This window comes from Rhinoraja longicauda, chromosome 6 (genome assembly GCF_053455715.1).
Source record: "Rhinoraja longicauda isolate Sanriku21f chromosome 6, sRhiLon1.1, whole genome shotgun sequence".
NCBI lineage: Eukaryota > Metazoa > Chordata > Chondrichthyes > Rajiformes > Arhynchobatidae > Rhinoraja > Rhinoraja longicauda.
Window position 1 is genome coordinate 35783336 of NC_135958.1, and position 21714 is coordinate 35805049.

General features: G+C 42.7%; 1 protein-coding gene across 1 annotated transcript in view; it reads left to right on the forward strand.

Annotated features, from left to right (window-relative positions):
* Window positions 1-21714, forward strand: part of zfhx3b (zinc finger homeobox 3b) — a 326530-nt gene that overhangs the window by 101613 nt on the left and 203203 nt on the right. The window contains exon 2 of the mRNA XM_078400782.1: window positions 7626-7857. Coding sequence (XP_078256908.1) covers window positions 7626-7857 — 232 coding nt within the window. The remainder of the gene's footprint in view (window positions 1-7625; window positions 7858-21714) is intronic.

Below are 21714 nucleotides of genomic sequence, written 5' to 3' on the forward strand. Positions count from 1 at the left end.
GAGTGCCTTAGCCTGGAGCACTTAAAAGCTTTGCAGAAAAATAACCTTGTCCCTTTTGTGGTGAACAGTTCACTTTCAAAAAATCATACTTCCCAAACTACACAATTGCAACAATTTCCAACAGGCAAGTTGTTTTAACTTGTCAATTTTGACATTCAACCTTCTTGAGTTTTAAAGATTTGAGCTCTGTCTGCTTCCTTTTTGGGGCGATGGTGACACTTCCCGAGATTTTAACTTGCAACGTTCTTATGTTCTAGAGTCTTCTTCTTCTTGTGTATGGTGTGCACAGCCTAAAGTTGTAGGTCGAGGGTAGACATCCGGGCCAGGGCAGCAGCAGTCGCTGGGTAGATAGCCTTGATACCACCAGGGAAAAGCCTCAGTGAGCAGTCATTCACGATGTGTGGGATGGTCTGGTCTGGATATCCGCAGTCCCAAGCAGGGCTATCTGTCATCCGCCACTTGTGCAGGTGATGGGCTGTTCTTGCATGGAGGGTGCGGATCCTGTTTAGGGTTAGCCATTGCTTGCGATGGTGGTCAAATCCCGGTGGTTTCACTGTGGGATCTGTGATGACCTGTCCATTGTTGGTGTTGGCATCTTTCCAGGCTTTGCGCCACTCAGTCTCGGGGTCAAAGTCTTCCAGGGATTTGGCTGAAGACCAGACGGGTTTGCGGGACTTCAGGCGCAAGTTGGGAAGATTGAGAGTAAAAGATCAGTATTTCAAAGATCAGAGAAAACTGCTGTTCAATATTTATCCATCAACCAAAACCCAAAATATACAACCTGGAGAAGGGCCTCGATCCGAAACGTCACCCATTCCTTCTCTCTTGAGATGCTGCCTGTCCCGCTGAGTTACTCCAGCATTTTGTGTCTACCTTCGATTTAAACCAGCATCTGCAATTCTTTCCTACCCAAAATATACAAGATTGTCTGTCCATTACAGCATTGCTGTTTGTAAGACTGTGCATTGCTGTAACTGGTGGCTGCTTTACCTTAATTGTACCATGAATATTCTTCAAATGTACTTCATTAGCTGTAAAATGCTTTGGGACTTTTGGAAATCTTAAAAGCCAAATTATAAACGCAAGTCTTCTTTATCAAGAAAGTGCAAGCCTTCAACTGACAGTTGTGGACAATCTATTCTGATGTTTCAACAATACCAATTCAGATGGAAGGTAGCTTTCATAATGTAAAAGTATTAAAGCAGTAATGAGAATAAAAGTAATCAGATCAAAAATTAAAATTAATTGAAGATTGGTCTTCTGTGGGATACATTTAAAAATGGTTGCCTTATTGCACTAGATGTTGGAGAGCGAAAATGAGGTGTCCGTACTCAGAAGACCAAGGAAAGCACTTTTAGTGAGTTTAATTTAATACATTTTGATCCCTGATGATTACATTATAATTAGTACAGGGGGGTGCACATACAAACAAATTACATTTGCCAACTTCAAATTAAAATTTTACTTGAACAGCATGCAGAAGTAACCTTTGCTGGGCTGTTAATCCCAGTGGATCTCTGTGAAGCCCCAAGACTTCACAGTTTTATGTATGACTGTAGTAAGAAAGACTGTAGATCAGATGAATGCCCTTTTGTTGCATTGATACAAATGCAAAATTAAAAGTCTGGGTTAATTTTATTTAAAAAAAATATATATTTTTACATAGGTCCACCTAACATCACGCAACAAACATTTGAAAGCAAAGTGGCAAGGCAAAAATGATCAGGCAACACAGAACGTCTGTTCCACGCTGCACATGATATCTTCTTGCCAGTGCTATTAATGTATCAGGCACAGTAAGAAAACAAAACTCAAAAATCTATTGGCTTGAAGTGGAAGTTAGGTAGTGTCTGTAAAATGAGAAAGTGAATTGATCAGTCTGCATCCTCATCCAAGAGAAGTATTTGTGCAGATTTAAAACCAGCCATGGAAGAGCATTTGATGTTGGAGGAAGAAAGCAACATCGGCTAAGGAAATCATAAAGAAAGAATGTATTGCAGTGGCATTAGGGATTTTGTGGCAACTGTTACAATAATTATGTCTGTTTGAAGAAAGGAAGCTACATGACCTCGTTTGTTAATGATATTTTAATCTTTAATATTTCATATGCGTTTACGTGCAAAGAAGTGAGTTATTTATAGAAAAATAGTGTGTGGGGTAAAGATCTTCATGCAGTTTGACTTAATATTGACGAAAGGAGAAAAAGTATAGATTGATTAAGGTGGAAGTAAAACTACTGCAATAATCATAATTCTAGGGGATAGCTATGCAGTTTTTCATTCCTGTATGCATCGTTTGTCTACATCCGAACCACATCTTGTGCATTTCACTGTATGTGCGCCCCGAGACATCAGACCAAAAATTTTACAAAAATAAGTTTGATAAATTTGTGTGCACTTTTACTATGCATGTTGGTTTCATACTGAATACGTGTAAATTAAAGAGGCGGTGGGCGTGAATCAGTCCGACAATCACATGGACTGAATTGTCAAAATAATCAAAATAAATATAAAGACTTTCTTTCACTCATTTTTTTTCACGGTAGTTTCTGAGGTCGTAACTAACATCAATTACACGTTGAGCCCCTGCTGGAAGGGAATTCGTGAAGAAAAATCCTCCCCTCCACCCCCCCTTAAATCACCCCAATGCCACAAATAGATCAAACAAATTGGTTTTTTTTTTCTTTCTTTTCACTGCTGGTATGAACATCGTGGCAGCTCAAAGGGAGGCTGTGCCTGAAGCCGGTCTTGGGCTGAGCAAACTATAACCACTATGTTTATGGGATGCTGCGCTGAGTAATTGCTAATGAACACGAGTATAGATGTGTTAGATCAAAGCGGACATTCTGAAACTGACCCTTTAAAGAGAATTGTAATAAAATTAAGTGCTGTCCTTGAAATCCTTAAATCATTAAAAGTTCTTGTGCATTGAGAAGCCGATGACAAAATATTTAGGCTTATTAGCCAGCTATGAGTAGGTCTGAAAAGACGATCTCAGGTTCAGTTTGCTATCTTTCAAACTAATGACAGTATGATAGTTTGCTAGATGGATACATGGTAATATTTTGTGTCCTGTTTGGCTAGGCGGGCGGGGATAAGGTCCGGTACATATTGATGTCAGATTTCTTCAAAGTAAAGAAAAACCAGCGCTTGAATCTCCCCTTCCCTGCATGGCTTCTGCCAGGCAACATTGCTGCCTAGTTTACCAATGGCCTGTTGATCGATCAGTTCAGCCCCCGCAACATGTTTCTTCACCTCCAGAAGGAAGCTTGATACTCTAATGTATTATTTAGACTTTTCCCCGAAGACACTGTTTCTACAAATAACTGGTCAATGTCAGAGCAGTAACTGTTTCACTTTTTCCCCAACTCCAAGCTTACCAATTACCAATAAATTGCTCCAGCCAGCGAGATGGACTGTTCATTAGCTTGTTGCTGTTAGTCAAAATGTAGTTGAACAGAGGTCTGAATGAGTGGCAGGGAAATTGCTTTGAAAATGCCTTATTTAGTGATATCGTGATAGCCTTAATTTTCTATCCTGGCCCCGTTGCAATCCTCACATGCTCACCTACCAAACAGCAATTTGTCTTTTTTTTTTAAAGCCAGAGTTTCAATCGATGTACTAAGCCAGGAATTAAAACGGGCGCTTTAGTTTATGATTATTGCATTGAGTCAGTGTGAAATAAGTACCTTACTCAAAATCTGGAAACAAATCTAACAAATTAGGGCAGCACGGTGGTGCATCGGTAGAGTTGCTGCCTTACAGCGCTTGCAGCGCCAGAGACCCGGGTTTAATCCTGACTACGGGTGCTGTCTGTACGGAGTTTGTGCGTTCTCCCCGTGACCACGTTGGTTTTCTCCGAGATCTTCGGTTTCCTCCCACTCTCCAAAGATGTACATGTTTTGTAGGTTAATTGGCTTGGTATAAGTGTAAATTGTCCCTAGTGTGTGTAGGATAGTGTTAATGTGTGGGGGGTCGTTGGTCGGTGCAGACTTGTTGGGCCGAAGTGCCTGTTTCTGCGCTGTGTCTCTAAGCTAAACTAAACTAAATTAAATTTAGCAGAAGCTGAGAAAGAAAGCTGGAGTTGAATTGAAGTGAGACATTTTAAATATTTCAGTATTTCTTGGCCAGTGTCGTTTGGAATATTGATTCTTAGTGCTGACGTACAGAAGCTTTCATGCGCTCATAATGCTGGCATGGAAAAGCAGACATTTATTTTTAGTTAATAATCTAACTTAATTTTTTTTGCTAATTTGTGTTATCCCATACATCCATTTCCCAGAGATTTTTTAATGAATAAGCCAAGTATTCAAAGGATTGACACGGCAAACCTGTCATGTGTCTTAGATTAGAATTTGCATCTTGCAAATTGCCTGACTTCAGAGTCTTTGAATTAGTTTGACAGAAAAAAATCGTGGTTTGTGGTAAATAGTTTCAGTAGATTTCTGTTGGTTGAAATTTAACAGGTGATAGTAGAACTGTTTCTTATGGTTTTATTTCAGGGTAAGCTTGGGTCTTCCGCACATTTCTTTTACGAATCCCTCATCTTGCAAATCAGGCTGTTAAAAGTATACTCCGGGATAGAGATCTGCTACAGCAATGGGCAGAGAAACGGCAGATGAAGTTTAATCCGAGCAAGTGTGAGGTGTTGCACTTTGGGAGGTCAAATGTAAGGGGGGAAATATGCAATTAATGGCGTGACCCTCAACAGCATTTATGTGTAGAGAGAACTTGGGGTCCAAGTCCATAACTCCCTGAAAGTGGCAACACCGGTCAAGTGGTAAAGAAGGCATATGGTAGGCTTGTTTTCATAGGGTGGGGCATTGAGTATAAGCGTCAGGGAGTCATGTTGCAGCTTTGTAGGACTTTGGTTAGGCAGCATTAGGGAGTCCTAATAGATTAGGTTGGATAGGCTTGCATCATTTACTCTGGAACGCCAGAGTTTGTGGGGAGACCTGGCAGAAGTATATAAAATTAGGAAAAGCATGGATAGAGTAGACAGTCTGAACCTTTTTCTCAGGATGGGAAATTCAAATACTAGAGGCCATTGGGTTAAGGCAAGAGGGGCAAACTATGAAGAAGATGTGCAGAGGGTGGTGAGTGCTGGGAGTGGTGGTTGTGGTGGATACCACAGTGGCATTGAAGAGACTTTTGGATAGGCATATAGATATGCAGGGATTGGAGTGATATGGACTATGTACAGACCGATAAGCATTTGTGTTGGCATCACGTTCGGCACAGACATTATAGGGTGAAGGGCCTGTTCTCATGCTGTACTGTTCTATATTCTAACACCAGTTTCCTTTTGCATTGATGTCCAAAAATTCCTGGAAGCGTATGGACAGACCTTTCGTAACCTTCTCACCCCACGCATATTTCCGCTGCTCTTTGCGTTGCGATACCTTCTATTAGAATCTTTCCATTCAAATTTAACATGGAATCAAACTTCAGGAATTCAAAACCCTTCAAAAATAATTTCAGGCCACAACCTTAAAGGAGGGACGAAAGTCTCGTATAACAAAGCCACATCCAGGAAAACTCAGGCAGGCTAGGATGGGACCACATACAGATCCACATACCTATACGTGGGTCATTACTGCACCTACTTTGTATAAATAGGGTGGACTTTGAAATGTTTAGAAGATGCTTCAGCTTGGTGGGTGATCAAACTACCGAGATGAGGATAAAAAGGATAAAACGTTTGCACGGGTGTAAATATACCAAATAGATTTACTTAGGAGATAAAAAAAAGAGGATATATAATGTGATGACAGAAGGCCATGCTGAATTAAAACTAAATCCTGGTTAGGAAATGAACACTGAATTCTGTGTTTCAGGTAACTCCACCTCACCTTCTCTTCCACACCCCACTGTGTACACCTTTCTGTCTATTCTCCTTTCCCCCTGTCGCCCAATTCCTTCCCCCCTCCTCCATTCAACTCATCTTCCATCCCTCCATATTTTCCATCTCCCCCCATTGCCCTTCCGCTCACCGTCACTCCCACTGATTCCACACCACTTCCCATCTTTCTTTCTTGTCAGATTCCCCATCTGCACCCTTTTTCTTCCCCGTCACCTCCCGCCTTGGTTACTATCTCCACCCATCCCTATTTCCACCTGTCTCTCTCCCACCTGACTCATATGCCAAACAACCCCATCTCACCTGGATCTACCTACCACTTGCCAGCTCTTTGCCCCACCCCTTCCCCTCACCTCTCAGTACCACCCATCTCCCCTCTATTCCCATCAGTCTGAGAAAAGGTCCCGACCCAAAACGTCGTCTGTCCATATTCCCTCCACAGATGCTCATTGTCCTGCTGAGTTCTTCTCGAAATTTGTTTTTTATTCAAGGTTCCAGCATCTGCACTCTCCAGTGTAACTGTTAATAACAATTTAATTGATTCACCAATATATTTAAAGAGAGGAAATCTGCTGATGTTACCTTGCCTCGCCCCTGTTACCCAAAATACATCCCTGGTGATGTAAATGCTTTTTATAGTATACTTTGTTTCCAAATTTTGATTCCATTGCAGGTCAAATTTGGAACCAATATCAAACATGCACTTACCACTATATATTGAATGTTGAGAGTCGTTGAATGTCTAAGTGCAAGTGAAGTCCAGTCTTGTGCCAATATGGATGACTTACAATTTTAGGTCATCAAGGAATGAGCTAAATAAATGCTTCCATTACGAGCAATGGCCGCTTCTCAAGGTTGAGTTGAAAAGGGCAGCATAAATGTAGAAGGAAAGAGTGGATGCAGTGTGTTATAGAAAAATGTTAAAGATCTTGAGGAGATTAGATAGGGCAAATTCCGTTGCAAAGGCATTAAGTTCTGGACATGCTTCCCTGTGCCTTTGTGGTGCTAATTAAAAGCTATCTGGTTGGTCAAGGCATTGGTCATCTCTCCTAATATCTCCTCATGCTGGATGACCTTGTTTGATAACGCTGCTGTGAAACACCTTGGGACTTTTTGCGGCATTAAATGAGCTATATAAATACGAGTTGTTCATCATGTTGTAATTGAGTAACTGGAGTCCAGAATAAACACTTCAGGATGGAGGCTGCAGTTGAGATATCCCCTCACGAATAGAGAAAGTGGGAATATGCGCAGAGACACTCCCTGTTTTAGCGATTGTCAGCTTTTGTTTAGGAAACACAAAAATGTGGCAGCATTAGCATATTGGTCAGTCTGTACAATAATGAAAGGTAGTTGCGTCTTGAGCTGAGTAGTGCAGACAGGAACTGCAGATGCTGGGTTTAAACCGAAGACAGACACAAAAAGCCGCAGTACCTCAGCGGGTCAGACAGCATCTCTGGAGAAATGGAATAGGTGATGTTTCGGGTCAGAAGGGTCTGAAGAAGAGTCTCAACCCGAAACGTCACCTATTCCTTTTCTCCAGAGATGCTGCCTGACCCGCTGGGTTACTCCGGCTTTTTATGTCCAGCTTCATGAGCTGAATTGGTGTGGAAATTTAGTCTCTGTACCTCAATGCCATTCCCACAAGGGGACAGTGAAGGGTCTTTTGTACAAAAAAAGGAAAACATGTTTCTCACGCATAATGGAATACGTGATATATTTTGCGGGGTATTAAATGCAATTTTTTTCCCCTCTCGCATCTTTAGCACTTGCAGCAGCACGACAACACGGTGGAGACCGAGGCGTGTTACTACCATTGTTCATTGTGCAGCTACTCGACCAAGGCAAAACTTAACCTGATCCAGCACGTACGCTCCATGAAACACCAACGCAGCGAGAGCCTACGCAAACTACAGCGGCTGCAGAAGGGTTTGCCAGAGGACGACGATGACCTTGGACAGATCTTCACCATTCGCAAGTGTTCTGCTGCTGAGACTGGTAAGTACCCAGTGGTTTTCAACACGAGTCTTGCAGAGCTAGTCCAATCCTTCCTCACTGACCTGCCGAAGTCTGGAGGTTAATAAACTAATTTAAGAAAATTGTTTCTTGACACGAGTTAATTCATCAAAATACTTCAGATAGTGGAATATGTTTGATGTAGATTCTAAAGGGAATAAATCAATTTAAACACTATGGCAGATTTTATTTCTTTTTATGGCGCGCACATTAAAAATAAGAACCAATCCTGAGGTAATCGTCTCATCTTTTTAAAACAAATCTTCTTACAAAACCGTAAACATTATTTTATTTTATATTCCCACTTCCTGGTCCACAAAAGGACCTTGAATAGGTTTCTGTTACCCTTGTCTTACTTCCATTGGGACTGGCATCAATGGCAATAATTACAACAGTGGCATATTTGAACTGAATGCCCCTTGCATGTAAAATAATATACCATCACTCTTGAGACACTTATAAAGCAGTAACTGATCACAGTTAAACCTTTTCTAGCCACCTCGTGTATAATGAGTATCGTTGGTGCAAGATAATGTGGTCAATGTTATTTTTGTTAATGTATGGAAAACATTTAAGTTCTTCTTCTTTCGTATGTCAAGTACACCAATCAAAAGTGGCAATTGGCGCTTCAGAGTACCGTAGTTGACCCTTTGCTGCAGATTTTGCCAGTTCCGTAGAACGACCCAGGGTGGACGATGAGGATGGAAAGCAGCTCCCACCCCACATTTAAGTTAAAAAAAAGCCTTTTTTAATGAAAAGCAAGCAATAACTCTACCAATAGCAGAAGGCTTTATGATGTTAAACTGAGGGCATTATCCTACACTTCCCTTTTCTTATCAGCACTTAGAGAATCAGCCATCCAGTGAACATTGATATTGCCGGCAAAGATTGGGTCTCATGACAAAATGAATGACTTATTGGCCCAGATGAATGCATTTGAAGAGCGTAAGCACAAGGTGCTTGGCAAGTAGAAAAGGTACTGAGTGGAAAACTGGTAAAATTATAATGCTGAAAGTTGGAAATAATCGATTGGTCTCCAAGAGTGAGCAGCTTGTTAAGCGACGATGCTGTAGATAATTTCCTGATAGTGGACTTGTGTTGTAAAAACTGAAAAGCAAAATAGAAGTTATCATTTAAAAGCAAGCAGTGCCAAAGTGTGACATTGAATTCAGTGTATCTGAATATCTGTTATTTCGAAAAATACCTAGCCCGTTGCTTTTCAAATTTCTTCCTGACAAACCGCATTGAAATCAAGATAGACACCAGAATCTGAGAGGCAATTCACCAACAGAACTCCATGGGAATTCCAACAAGGTTTGGTTCTAATTCTGGTCTCTATGATTCCATGCACTGTGCATGCTTGCAAGACCAAAACGTATTCGGTCTGAACGTTTGAACATCCAAGCACAGTTCAGCTCAATGTAATCTTTGGGCAGAAATGCGGTGACCTTTTGAAATATATCTCCCTTGTGAGAAGCTATGACATGGCACTTTTGGTGCTGTCCTCAGCAATTCAAGCTTATAAAATCTATGTAATTTCGCAGATGTCCTAATTGGAAATGGAGAAGAAAGCCTGGACAATTGCTCATTTGGGAACAGCTATATCTTTAAAACAGTGTAAATGGTAGATCTGAAAAATGACTCAATTGCCAAAGTGTTTTAACTGTGCATTTATTTAAGCATTTTGACAGATGAAAGCCGGGTTGAGTTTTGATCCCACTATTATTTCACAGCAATAAGGAAGGAAGAATATGCAAAATTCTTGAGCTGTCTTAAAGCACTTTTTTTGAAGTGTAGTCACTTTTGTAATGTGAGCAAACTAGCAAAGGTTTTGCACACCACAAGGACACACAAATGACAGTGAAACAAATGATGGGTTATTTTGTTGTTTTTCATGGTTTTAGTTGAGAGGTAAATGTGTTTTCGTTTTCACCTGAAGACTCCCTTGGCTTTCTTCATGAGGTGGCATAGAATATTTTTACATCCAGCTAAAACTATTTTTTGATTGTGCATTATCCCAGTGTTGTTGTTGTCGTCGGACAGTTTTAATAAAGGGAATAGATCTGATCAAGGCATTTAATGTGGGGTTGGGTTTCTATTCCTTCTGGAAATGGCTTTTAGAAGAATTTGCAGAGATTCTGAAGAAGCTGACATTGTAGTAAAATTGCTGAGACATGCAAATCAACACGTTAAAAAATGAGCGATTGTGTGAAGGGTGGAGATCTTGAGTGTGAAGATATTACACAAGTCTGGGCTTTGAACATAAAGTGCTGGAGTAACACAGTGGATAGACGCAAAATGCTGGATTAACTCAGCAGGTCAGGCAGCATCTCTGGAGGAAAGGAATAGGTGACCTGTCTGGGCTCCTGGTGTGGGCTCCCATATATCGGCGAGGCCAAACGTAGACTTGACGATCATTTCGCTAATCACTTATGCCCAGTCCACCTTGGCCTACGTGATCACCCGGTTGCCAAACATTTCAATTCCGCTTCCCATTCCCATACTGACCTTTCTGTCCTGGGCCTCCCCCACTGTCAGAGTGAACCCACAAACATATTGGAGGAGCAGCACCTCAAATTTCACTTGGGTAGCTTACAACTCTTGCATTTCTATGCCCCCCCCCACCCTCTTTCTACCCCTCCCCACCTTAGTTGTCCTACTAGTTCCACTGTTCGCACTTTTGTATCCTTGTCGTCAGCACATATTCCTCAGCCAACTATGGGACATTATGGACTTCATCCTTCCTGAGGTCATCTCCTGAGGTCATCTGGTGCCAGTCCTGTTTTGTTCTGGCCTTCTCCATCTTTCAATCTGAAGAGTAGTTCCGACCCAAAAGGTCACTGATTCCTTTTCCCCCAAGATGCTGCCTCACCCGCTGAGTTACTCCTGCACTTTGTGTCTAGCTTCAGTACAAACCAGCATCTGCAGTTCCTTCCTACATAATAACTCAGTGGGTCAGGCAGCATTTCCTTTGGAGATGGATAGGTGACGTTTTCCATTGGAACCCTTCTTTGGACCCGAAATGCCACCTATCCATATCTTCCAGAGTTGTTGCCTGACCCACTGAGTTACTCCAACACCGTGTGTCCTACGCACGATTCCAGCATCCGCAGTTCTTTCTGTCTAAGTAAGTGCTGGCATCAGATTATTTCAGTGTACAGCTCTGCCTCCACTTGTGCCAGCTCTTGGTTACAGGGGTGGAACAATCTGTCCAACAGTGCCTTTGTCTACATTCCTCAAAACATTTGCGAGTTCATAAACTAAGTGGTTTCAGTTTTAACCTTCTTTTCCCAAGTGATTTCAGTTTTTTCAAGTTGAGCAATATTAAAACTGAAGGTTGATGGACTTTCAATTTCAGTCATCTGACGCCAATCAGTTAATCCAGCTCAGCTGAATGTGGTAAAACTCGCTTGATTCTGTCTGATCAGCTTGAACCTCAGAACAACTTTCACTGCATCCAACAAAGTGTATTTTTCTCCCATTCTCCACAACCTTTTTGGGCCTGACGGGGTGACTCATTGTCAATTGGTCGCAGTATTGTGATGCATTAGCAAATGGTTTGAGTCTTCCCTGGAAGAGTCTTCACTGGAAACAATTAAAGCCTTTCAATTAAATGGACGACACAAGGATCTGCCGGTGCTGGAATATTGAGCAAAACACAAATGCTGGAGGAACTCAGCGGGTCAGGCAGCTGCCGTGGAGGGAATACGCTGGTGACGTTTCAAAAGAAGGGTCCTGATCCAAAATGTTACCTCTCTTGTTCCTCCACAGATGTTGCTTGACCCACTGAGTTCCTCCAGCAATTTATGTTTTGCTCGAGTATTTTAACTACCCTAGATTTGATTTTCAACAAAACTCTTTTGAGAAGCTAATGTCCAGCCCATTGTATTACCAAGGTCTCAACTATAGATATGGAAGCTTTGCATCTGAGTATAAACATTAGGGTGTTATGTTACTGTTGTACAAGATATTGGTGAGCTTCCATGGTGCGCTTGCACTTGGGGTACTGTGTTCAGCTTTGGCCACCCAGCGATAGCAAAGATGCCATTAAGTTGGAAAGATTTACAAGGATATTGCCAGGACTTGAGGTGCTAAGCTATTTTCCCTTACCCTTTCCCAGTTCTCCCACTAGTCTTACTGTCTCCGACTACATTCTATCTTTGTCCCGCCCCTTCCCCTGACATCAGTCTGAAGAAGGGTCTCGACCCGAAACATCACCCATTCCTTCTCTCCAGAGATGCTGCCTGACCCGCTGAGTTACTCCAGCATCTTGTGTCCACCTTCGAGCTATAGGGAAAGTTGGGCAAGCTTGATCCCTATACCTTGGAGTGCGGAAGGCTAGGTGGTGGTCTTTCAGAAATGTATTAAATTGTGAGGGGAATAGATAGGATGAATCTACGTGGTTCTTTGTTCATGGTAAGGGAATCAAGAACTAGGAGGCATAGGTCGAAAGCTAGAGGGAAAAGATTTAATAGGAATCTTATGAGCAACATTTTCACTCACAGAGGGTGGTGGGTCTATGGAACAAGTTGGCAGGTGAAGTAGTTGGACAGGTACACGGATAGGAAAGGTTTAGAGGGATGGGTAAATGGGAAGCAGTTTGGTCGACATGGCCCCAAGGACCTGTTTCTGTGTTGTATGACTCTATGACTCTCGGCCCGCCCCCTGACATCAGTCTGAAGAAAGGTCTCGACCCGAAACATCACCCATTCCTTCTCTCCTGAGATGCTGCCTGACCTGCTGAGTTACTCCAGCATTTTGTGAAATAAATACCTTTGATTTGTACCAGCATCTGCAGTTATTTTCTTACACTACTATGGCACTAAATGTTACTTGCCATCTATCAGCCCCTGCCTGAACTGTTTAGGTCTTGCTGTTTGCAAGTATAAGATATTTCATGTACTGAGAGGTGTTTCCAGACCCACCATATGGTCGCATCTTAATTGACTGCTCATTTTTAGCCTTTTAGACTTTACTTTAGACAATAGACAATAGGTGCAGGAGGAGGCCATTCAGCCCTTCGAGCCAGCACCGCCATTCAATGTGATCATGGCTGATCATTCTCAATCAGTACCCCGTTCCTGCCTTCTCCCCATACCCCCTGACTCCACTATCCTTAAGAGCTCTATCCAGCTCTCTCTTGAATGCATTCAGAGAATTGGCCTCCACTGCCTTCTGAGGCAGAGAATTCCACAGAGTCACAACTCTGACTGAAAAAGTTTTTCCTCATCTCAGTTCTAAATGGCCTACCCCTTATTCTTAAACTGTGGCCCCTTGTTCTGGACTCCCCTAACATTGGGAACATGTTTCCTGGGGCCCCTTAATAATCTTATACGCTGCGATAAGATCTCCTCTCATCCTTCTAAATTCCAGTGTATACAAGCCTAGTCGCTCCAGTCTTTCAACATATGATAGTCCCGCCATTCCGGGATTTAACCAAGTAGAGACACTTTAGAGATACAACACGGAAACAGGCCCTTCGGCCTACCAAGTCCACATCGACCAGTGATCTTTCTGTATACTAACACTATCCTACACACCAGGGACAGTTTACAATTTTTACCGGAGCCAGTTAACCTACAAATCTGCACGTCTTTGGAGTGTGGGAGTAAATCAGAGCACCTGGAGAAAACCCAGGGAGAATGTCCAAACTCAATATTCCCAAACTCAACAGCAGCCGTAGTCAGGATTGAACCCGGGTCTCTGGCACTGTAAAGTAGCAACTCTACCGCCTGGCCACTGTGCTGCCCAGGGATACAAAGTAGGGTTGGGCAGTATGATTCACATCTCGAATGAATACATTTTAACAAACTAAAGTGGCAGAGCTGTACCGTGCCAGGTCAGTCCTTGGGTTGATAAAGCCTCATGGCAAAGGTCTACCAAACGTTGCACCTCTGAAGGAAAGCTCTCACTACAAATAATTTGAAAATCTGATATTTTTGTGCGGCCTTAAATTCTTTTCAAGTGAATTTTTTTTTCTTGCAACCCGTCACAAATGAGTTGAATCAGTAATTACTGACAACTCATCATGTGATATCAAGGTGCATTCTTTCGTAGGAATCTCTGATCATGAGAGAGGTCAGTTCTCTAATTTTAAGAACTGAGACATGTTAAAGTCTAAGCGCATGTTAATAATTTTAATTACACTATTAGCAACAGATTCAGGGAACATCTGTGAAGTTTACTCGTGCTAACCTGCATGCTTGACGGATATTAGTTGCCACTAAAATTGATTATTTAAAAAAATATATAGCAGTATCCAAAACTTTTAGTGTTGGTGCATTTTAGTCACTGATTTGCATGCAGTTTTTTTTCATTGTTTATATTCTTTCCTACTGTGGTCTTGAGTCTACCTTTATCTGAAAGAAATTATGTGCAGACAGTAATTAAAACAGTAAAATTTAGAAGTAGTCTTCGGAGTGCATGCATAAATACTTTACTCAATCCTTTTAGGGGATTCCCTGAAACATTATAATGAATATGTAATTGCTAACATGACTTTTTAATAATATTTTATTCATATTTTCACTTTTGGGTATTTTAAAAATATTTTTCGAGGGAGGTCAGATTTTGCCTCTTAATAATCCTGCACATAGGGTGATTTCTGTGCAGAAGAACTTCTGCGAAACGTACAGGGAGTACTGATGCTTGTTCCCCGAGCATCTTGATTTGATTAATTTGATAATGAACCAAACCCCATCAGAAAGCAAAAACATTAGTACACACTGCTGGCAGAGTTGGCCTCGAATGGGCCTCAAAAGGTTTCTGCTATGAAAATATTCTCCACTGATATTATGTTTAATTTCCTTCCTCGTAATGATTATGATTTCAGTTAGAACTCAAGACTCCTCGTAGTTGGGGCCCTGCCATAAAGCAGCCAAAGGTCCTTTGCTTGTCAAAACAGAGATGGCCTGGATTTATGGGTCAGCACCAAAATAATTTCTTTGGAAGACTCATGTATCACGAGTAATGTTTAAAGTGTGCACGATCGTGTGCTTCATTAACACTATCAGCACTTGTCCCTGCATTGTTTTAACTATTTCTGTAACTGGATAAGTTTTGCAGACTTAATAATGTAATATACTGAGTTAATGTTTCAATTAACTATTTGGCATCAAAAGGACATTGAGTTATGCTTATTATAATATGCAATTAATGTTGCTAGGTGACTGACATTAAAATTAATCTGACTGGTATCAGGGAGGTTTTTGTGGGAGTGTGGTTACACTGTGCTCTCAAGATTCAGCTTACTGGAACACAATGTAGGGCACTTCCTGGTATTTTGCTCAAATACCTTTTAATTTATCTAAATGGCCAACATTAAATAAAAATGCTTTTGAAATATCAAGAGGCAAACCTTTTATCCTCACTAATTTACAGCAATGCTTTGAATTTATAGGACTTTCTACGCAGTAAGGCACCGATTGTGCTTCTTAGTGCTGGTACCAAGTGCAATTTAAAACTCGTGCCCACGAGCTGACCAAGGGACAATCAGAACAGCTGTGTCATAAAGGAGGGCCGTGAAGTAGAGGAAGGGAATGACAGGACACGGACAGCTGAATGCCCATCTGTCTCAGTGAAAACCCGGGATGTATAACAAACCAGTATTGGAAGAGTTCAGAATTACTAGAGACCAGCGGGGCTGGAAGAATTTACAATGCTAAAGTGATGGAAGAATTTGAAACGGGGAGCAAAAGTGATAAAATCAACCTGTTGGCGGTCTCGGAGGTCAGTGTCAGTCAGTGAAGGTGAGCACGGGGAGAATGGGGTTGGTGTAAATTAGAGTATTGGCAGCAGAGATTTTAATGAAGGGCGCAAAATGAGAGATCGGGCTGGAGCGTATTAGAGTGGTGCACAGGTAAAGAGAGCAAGGATGAGACATGATGGCAGCAGATGAGGCAACATAAGAACAAGGCATTTTTGAAGAAGGAGATGCAGATGGTCTTTGGAACAAGGATCAGTACAGCCCAGGAGCAGGCCCTGCGGCCCAGAATGATGCCAAATTAAACTAATCTCCTCTGCCTGCACGTGATCCATATTTCTCCATTCCCTGCATATTCATACGCCTACTCTAAAGCCTTTTGGTTGCCACTTTCTTATCTGCCCCCACCACCAATGTTCCAAGCATTATGTTCCAAGCACTGACCATTCTCCGTAAACTTGCTCTGCATATCTCCTTTAAATCTTGTCTCTATCACCTTTAAACCTCTGGTCTCTGACATTTCCATCCTGGTAAAAAGGTTCTATCTATGCCTCGCATAAAAACAGAGGGAGTGAGCAGAAGCTGGTGAATTTGTCATTGAGTCAGGAAGGATACAATGTGCCCTGTCAGAAGATGAGATGTAAATCCACAAACTCACCTTGTTTTCACAGTCCAGGAGGCCACTGACTAATATATCCAGGAGTAGGAGTCAGATGGGGGGGGGGATTAAAGTGACAGCCTATGAATCACCCTGAAAGCAGTCCTTGAGTTTGGTATCTCCAATGTGGAGGAGACCACATTGTGAACACAAAGTCTTGTACAACAGATTGGAAGAAGTGTAAGTGATGGATCATTTGGCTCCTTGGATTATGGGAAGGACAGAAGTAAAAAGGAGAGGCGTTGCATCTTCCGGCAGGTGCTTGGGGAGGAGGGGAGTGGCTGGTGGAGACAGAAGAGTGGAACAGCGAGCTGCAAAGCGTGTGGTGCCTTGGGAATAATAAAACGAGATGGGAGGGGAAGATGTCTGGCGATGGAGCCTCTTTGATGGCGGTGGAAGTTGCAGAAATGGTCCTCTGAATGTGGAGGCTGGCTTCGTGGAAGCGGAAAACAAGGCGAGTTCTATTCCTGCTATGCCCGGGAGGAGAGGAGATGAGAGCAGAGGTGTGGGGAGTAGATGAGATGTGGTTGAGGGCTCTGCCAACTATCATTTTCATAACAGAGAGTATTTGTGTTCAAACTGCTTTTGTGAACGGCAGACGTTTTGCTGAAAATTACACTTTGCCACACTAAACATACAACAAGAATACCAAAGAGAAGGGGACTAGAGTATTGAATTCTTTACTTAATGAGAAACAGGAGTGTGCTTGTTTATTTTACCAAAATGAATGGCCTGGAAATAAAGTCACATTCCCACAAGTTGTTTTGTGGCTATGCATTCCTACCAATTTGTTAGGATGGTATTAACTTGGTTTAAAAAAAAAGAAAGCTGACCCCCTCCCCCCACCCCTTGCAGATTCTTATTGTAAAACATTCAAAGCATACAGCTAAACAGCTTCTGTACTGTATTTTAAAATTGTGCATGCTCTTTGTCAGAAGCATTTCCTGTGTGCCAGATGGAACAAAATTTTAATCCAGTTTAGAAAGAGCATTTAGAAAGAGGAAATCTTTTCTCACTTCTGTGATGTCAAAAGTGATAGCAGACTTAGCAAGCACCTCTTTGCACTGGATGTCAGTACATTTCAATGCAAATGAAGAAGAGTTATTGGAAGCACCTACGTCTGATTTTGTCCGTTAGAACAGGATGTCTCCCATGCACTAGATCAAGAGGCTCAACTTTTAGCGCTGTCTTGAAAGAGAGTCAAGAAACTGCACTTTCAAAATAAAGGTAAGTGCCTTTGATTGTAAGTCGCAGGTAACTAAAAAAAAAAGGACATCCAGGATTGTAATCTCAGGATTACTAGCAGCACCATGAGTTAGTGAGGCATGAAGAAAAAAAGATGGTGCAATTCCATACGTGTCTAAATTGCTGGTGCAAGAGGGAGGATTTCAGAGATGTGGATCATTGGGCTCTCTTCCAGGGCAAATGCGACCATTATAAGAGGGACGGGTTGCACCTGAACTGGAGGGGAACCAGTATCCTTGCAGCTAAACAGCTTCTGTGGGCCAAACAGCATCTCTGGAGAAAAGGAATAGGTGACGTTTTGGGTCGAGACCCTCCTTCAGACTGAGCGTCAAGGGAGGGATGTTTGCTGCAAGGATACTGATTCCACAGTACAACTGCGAAGGACTTAAACGAGCGTGGCGAAGGGGGGGGGGGGGGGGGGGGGAACCAGAGCAGCAGGTCAGCAAGTGGAGAGACCAATGGGAAAGTAGACATTATGTCAATTAAGTCTGAAAGGAGGGACAGGCACGGAGAGGCGAATGAACATGGTGGACTTGATGGGCTGAAGTGTGTTTATTTCAAGGCAAGGGGTATTATGGATAAAGCAGATGAACTGAGAGCTTGGACCAGTGCATGGATATTGCGGCCATTACAAAGGTTTGATTGTGAGAGGGGCACGACTGACGGTTCAATGTTTTCATTGTTTCAGCTGCGATAGAGAGGAAGGTGAAAGAGGTGGAAAGTTTGCATGATTAATCAGAGAGAATGTCAAAGTGGTTGGCAGGGAGGCCAGAGAGGCAGGGCCATTAACCGAGGCAATATGGGTAGAGCTTAAACATTTAAACAAGGTGCAATCACTCTAATGAGATCACATTGTAGGCCTCACAGAGCCAATAGAAATTAGAGGAACAACCATGTAAACAAATTATGGAAAGGCATAAAAGCAACAAGGTTGTTATAGTGGCCGATTAATTTCTGAAATAGTGACTGAGATTTACTTAGTGCAACAGGCTTAGATATGGCAAATGGGGTATCCATGAGGGTTTCTTGAAACAGTATGTGGATAGTCCTACTCAAGTGTGAACCAAACTGGGCCTTGTATTGAAAAACAAACCTGTCCTTGTGTCTGGTCTTCCAATGGAAAAGCATGTTGTGAACAGTGATCACAACTCTTTAGGGTTTAAGGTAGTTATCAATAAGGATATCTCTGGATCTTGGTGGATAGTACTAAATTGGGAGAGGGAATATTACAATATAGTTAGGCTGGAGCTAGGGAGAGCAAATTTGGAGCAGCGGTTACTGGCTAAGTCCACACCTGAAACGAGAGTAGTTTACGGAGCAGGTGATCAGAGTTCAGGACTGGCACGCTACTGCAGGAGGGACAGAGTAAGGGAACCTTGGCATATGAAAAAGGTGGCAAATTTGGTTAGAAAGATAAAGGAAGCGTATGGAAAGTTTGGGAAACTGAAATCAGATGGGTCCTTTGAGGAACACAAAGAAAGCAGGGAAGAGCTCAAGTAGGAATGTAGTCGGGCCCGAAGATCATTGTGTCACTGGCAAGTTAAAATAAAGGGAATTCCAAAGTATTGTATGCATACATTAAACATAAGAGGGTAACGAGGGAGAGTGTGGGACCACTCAGGGAAGGAGGGGATTTAGGCTTGTAAGAACAGAATGCAGCCAAGGTACTAAATGAGCAATTTGCATCAGTATTCACAAAGGAGAAGGAACTGGTGGATGGTGAGATCGGTATGGGCATATTAATATGCTCGGGCATTTTGAGATCAAGAAAGAGATGGTGTTGGGTCTCTTGAAGAGGGTTAAGGTGGATACGTCTCCAAGGTCTGATAGGATCAGTCCCAGGTTCCTGAGAGAGGCAAAGGAGGAGATTGTAGGGGCGTTGACAAAGATCTTTGTATCCTCTCTGGCCACAGGCGAGGACCTGGAGGACTAGAGAGGAGCTCGTGTGGTTCCTTTCTTTAAGAAAGAAAATAGGAACAATCCAATAAATTACAGAGTGCAGAGCCTTCACATCAGTGGAAGAGGAGATATTGGAGATTCTTAGTGATAGGATTTACCGGCATTTGCAAGTGAATGGGCTAATTAAGGGCAGTCAACATGGCTTTGCAGGAGCAAATCATGCTTACAAACTTGATTGAGTTTTTTATGGAGTGGATGTTGTCTACATGGATTTTAATAAGGCATTTGACATTGAATTGCATGGGGTCTATAGTGACTTGATACATTGGATTCAGAACTGGTTTACCCACAGGAGATGAGGTGTCGTGGTTGATGGGCTGAATGGGCATGACTAGTGTTCTCCAGGGATCAGTGCCGGGATCTCTGTTTGTGATATATAAATAAATGACGTGGACAAAATAATAGATGGGTAAGTTAGCACGTATGCACATAAAACTAAAATTAGTGGACAGTGAAGACTGTCATAAGGTATAGGAGTAGAATTAGGCCATTCGGCCCATCACATCTACTCCGCCATTCAATCATGGGTGATCTATCTCTCTCTCCTAACCCCATTCTCCTCCCCATCTATATACTAAAACTCTCATTTGTTTGCTTGTCCTGAACTACAGCCAAAACGATACACGATAGTGTGACAATTTTAGGCCCACCTTACTCATCGTCGTCCCTTTGGTGCTAATGGGAGGTTTCATTGAAATCGGTGTTATATTTTTAAAGTTATTCACATTTTAAAGTTTAAATCTATTTCCTAGGGAGGGAGGGGGAGGGAGGGAGGGAGAATAAGGGGGGTTGAGGGGGATGGAGTGGGGGGAGAGGGGAAGGGGATGATGTGAGGGGTGGGGGGAGAGGGGAAGGGGATGGTGTGAGGAGGGAGGGGGGAGTGTAGGAGGGAGGGGGAGGAGGGAGAGGGGAGGGGAAGGGGAAGGGGAAGGGGGAGGGGGAGAGGGGAGGGAAGGGAAGGGAGGGGGGAGGGAGAGGGGAGGGGGGAGGGAGAGGGGAGGGGGAGGAGAGGGTGCTGCACCAATGCAGGTGAGGTTTGGGCCCAACGGGTCCACTTGGTCTAGTAACCTCTAAATCCTGTACTAATCAAGAAACTAAATACTAATCAAGGGATGCAGCAGGAGATAGATTAGTTATGGATATGGATGGAGGAAAGGCAGGTTGAGTTCAATCTGTGGTCATTTAGGAAGCCAAATATAAGGGGAAAGTTAATGGCCAGACGCACGATGCATTGATGTACAGAGGTATCTGGGGGTGCAAGCACATAGCTGCATGCAAGTTGCAATATGAGCAGACAGAATGGTAAAAACAGATGTACTGTATGACATGTTTGCCTTCGTTGGTCTCATAATTGAGTACGAATCTGGAAGTCATTTGCAGCTTCTGAAAACGTTGGTTAGACCACATTTGGAGCATTGTGTGCAGTTCTGGTCGCCCCATTACAGGAAGGATGTGGAGGCTGTGGACAGCATGTAGAAAAGATTTACCAGGATGCTGCCTGGATTAGAACGTATTAGCTCCGAGAAGAAATTGGACAAACTTGAATAGTTTTCTTTGGAGTGTCCGAAGTTGAGGGGAAACCTGATAGGAGCTTAGAAAACTATGAGGAGAATCTTTTTTCCAAAGAATCTTTTTCCAAAACAGGGGGGGGGGGGGGGGGGGGGGGGGGGGAGGGGAGAGGGGGGGGAGGGGGAGAAGCCGATCTTGAATCTGGTAGTATGTGATTTCAAACTTTTGTACGTTTTGCCTGATGGGAGAAGGGAGTAGTGGGAATGATGGGCTGTGAGTGGTCCTTGAATCCGGAGGCAGCATACAGTGTAGATAGAAACTCCTTTGTTTTGCTAACATTAGGGGAGAGGTTGTCAACTTGGCACCATATTATTAGGGTGTATATCTCCTTCCTGTTATGTGCAAACTTGTATATAGAGTTTGTGGAGTGTGTGTGTATGTGGGGGGAGGGGGGGGGGGGGGTTGGAGCTGTTTTGAGTGAATGTTCTGTGCTGTGTCCACAACTCTCAGCAATTTCTTGGGCAGAGCAAATGCCAAGCCAAGGTGTGATGCATCCCAATAACATGCTTTCTATCCTTCCATGACGCACCCATAGAAATTGGTGAGTTATTTGAGATATGCCAAATTTACACCGCCTTCTGAGGAAGTCAAGGTGTTGTTGAGCTTGCATAGCCATAGCAGCAATGGGATTGCATCAGTTCAAATAGTTGGTGATGTTTTCACCAAGGTACATGAAGCTCTCAACCATCTCCACTTTGGCACGATT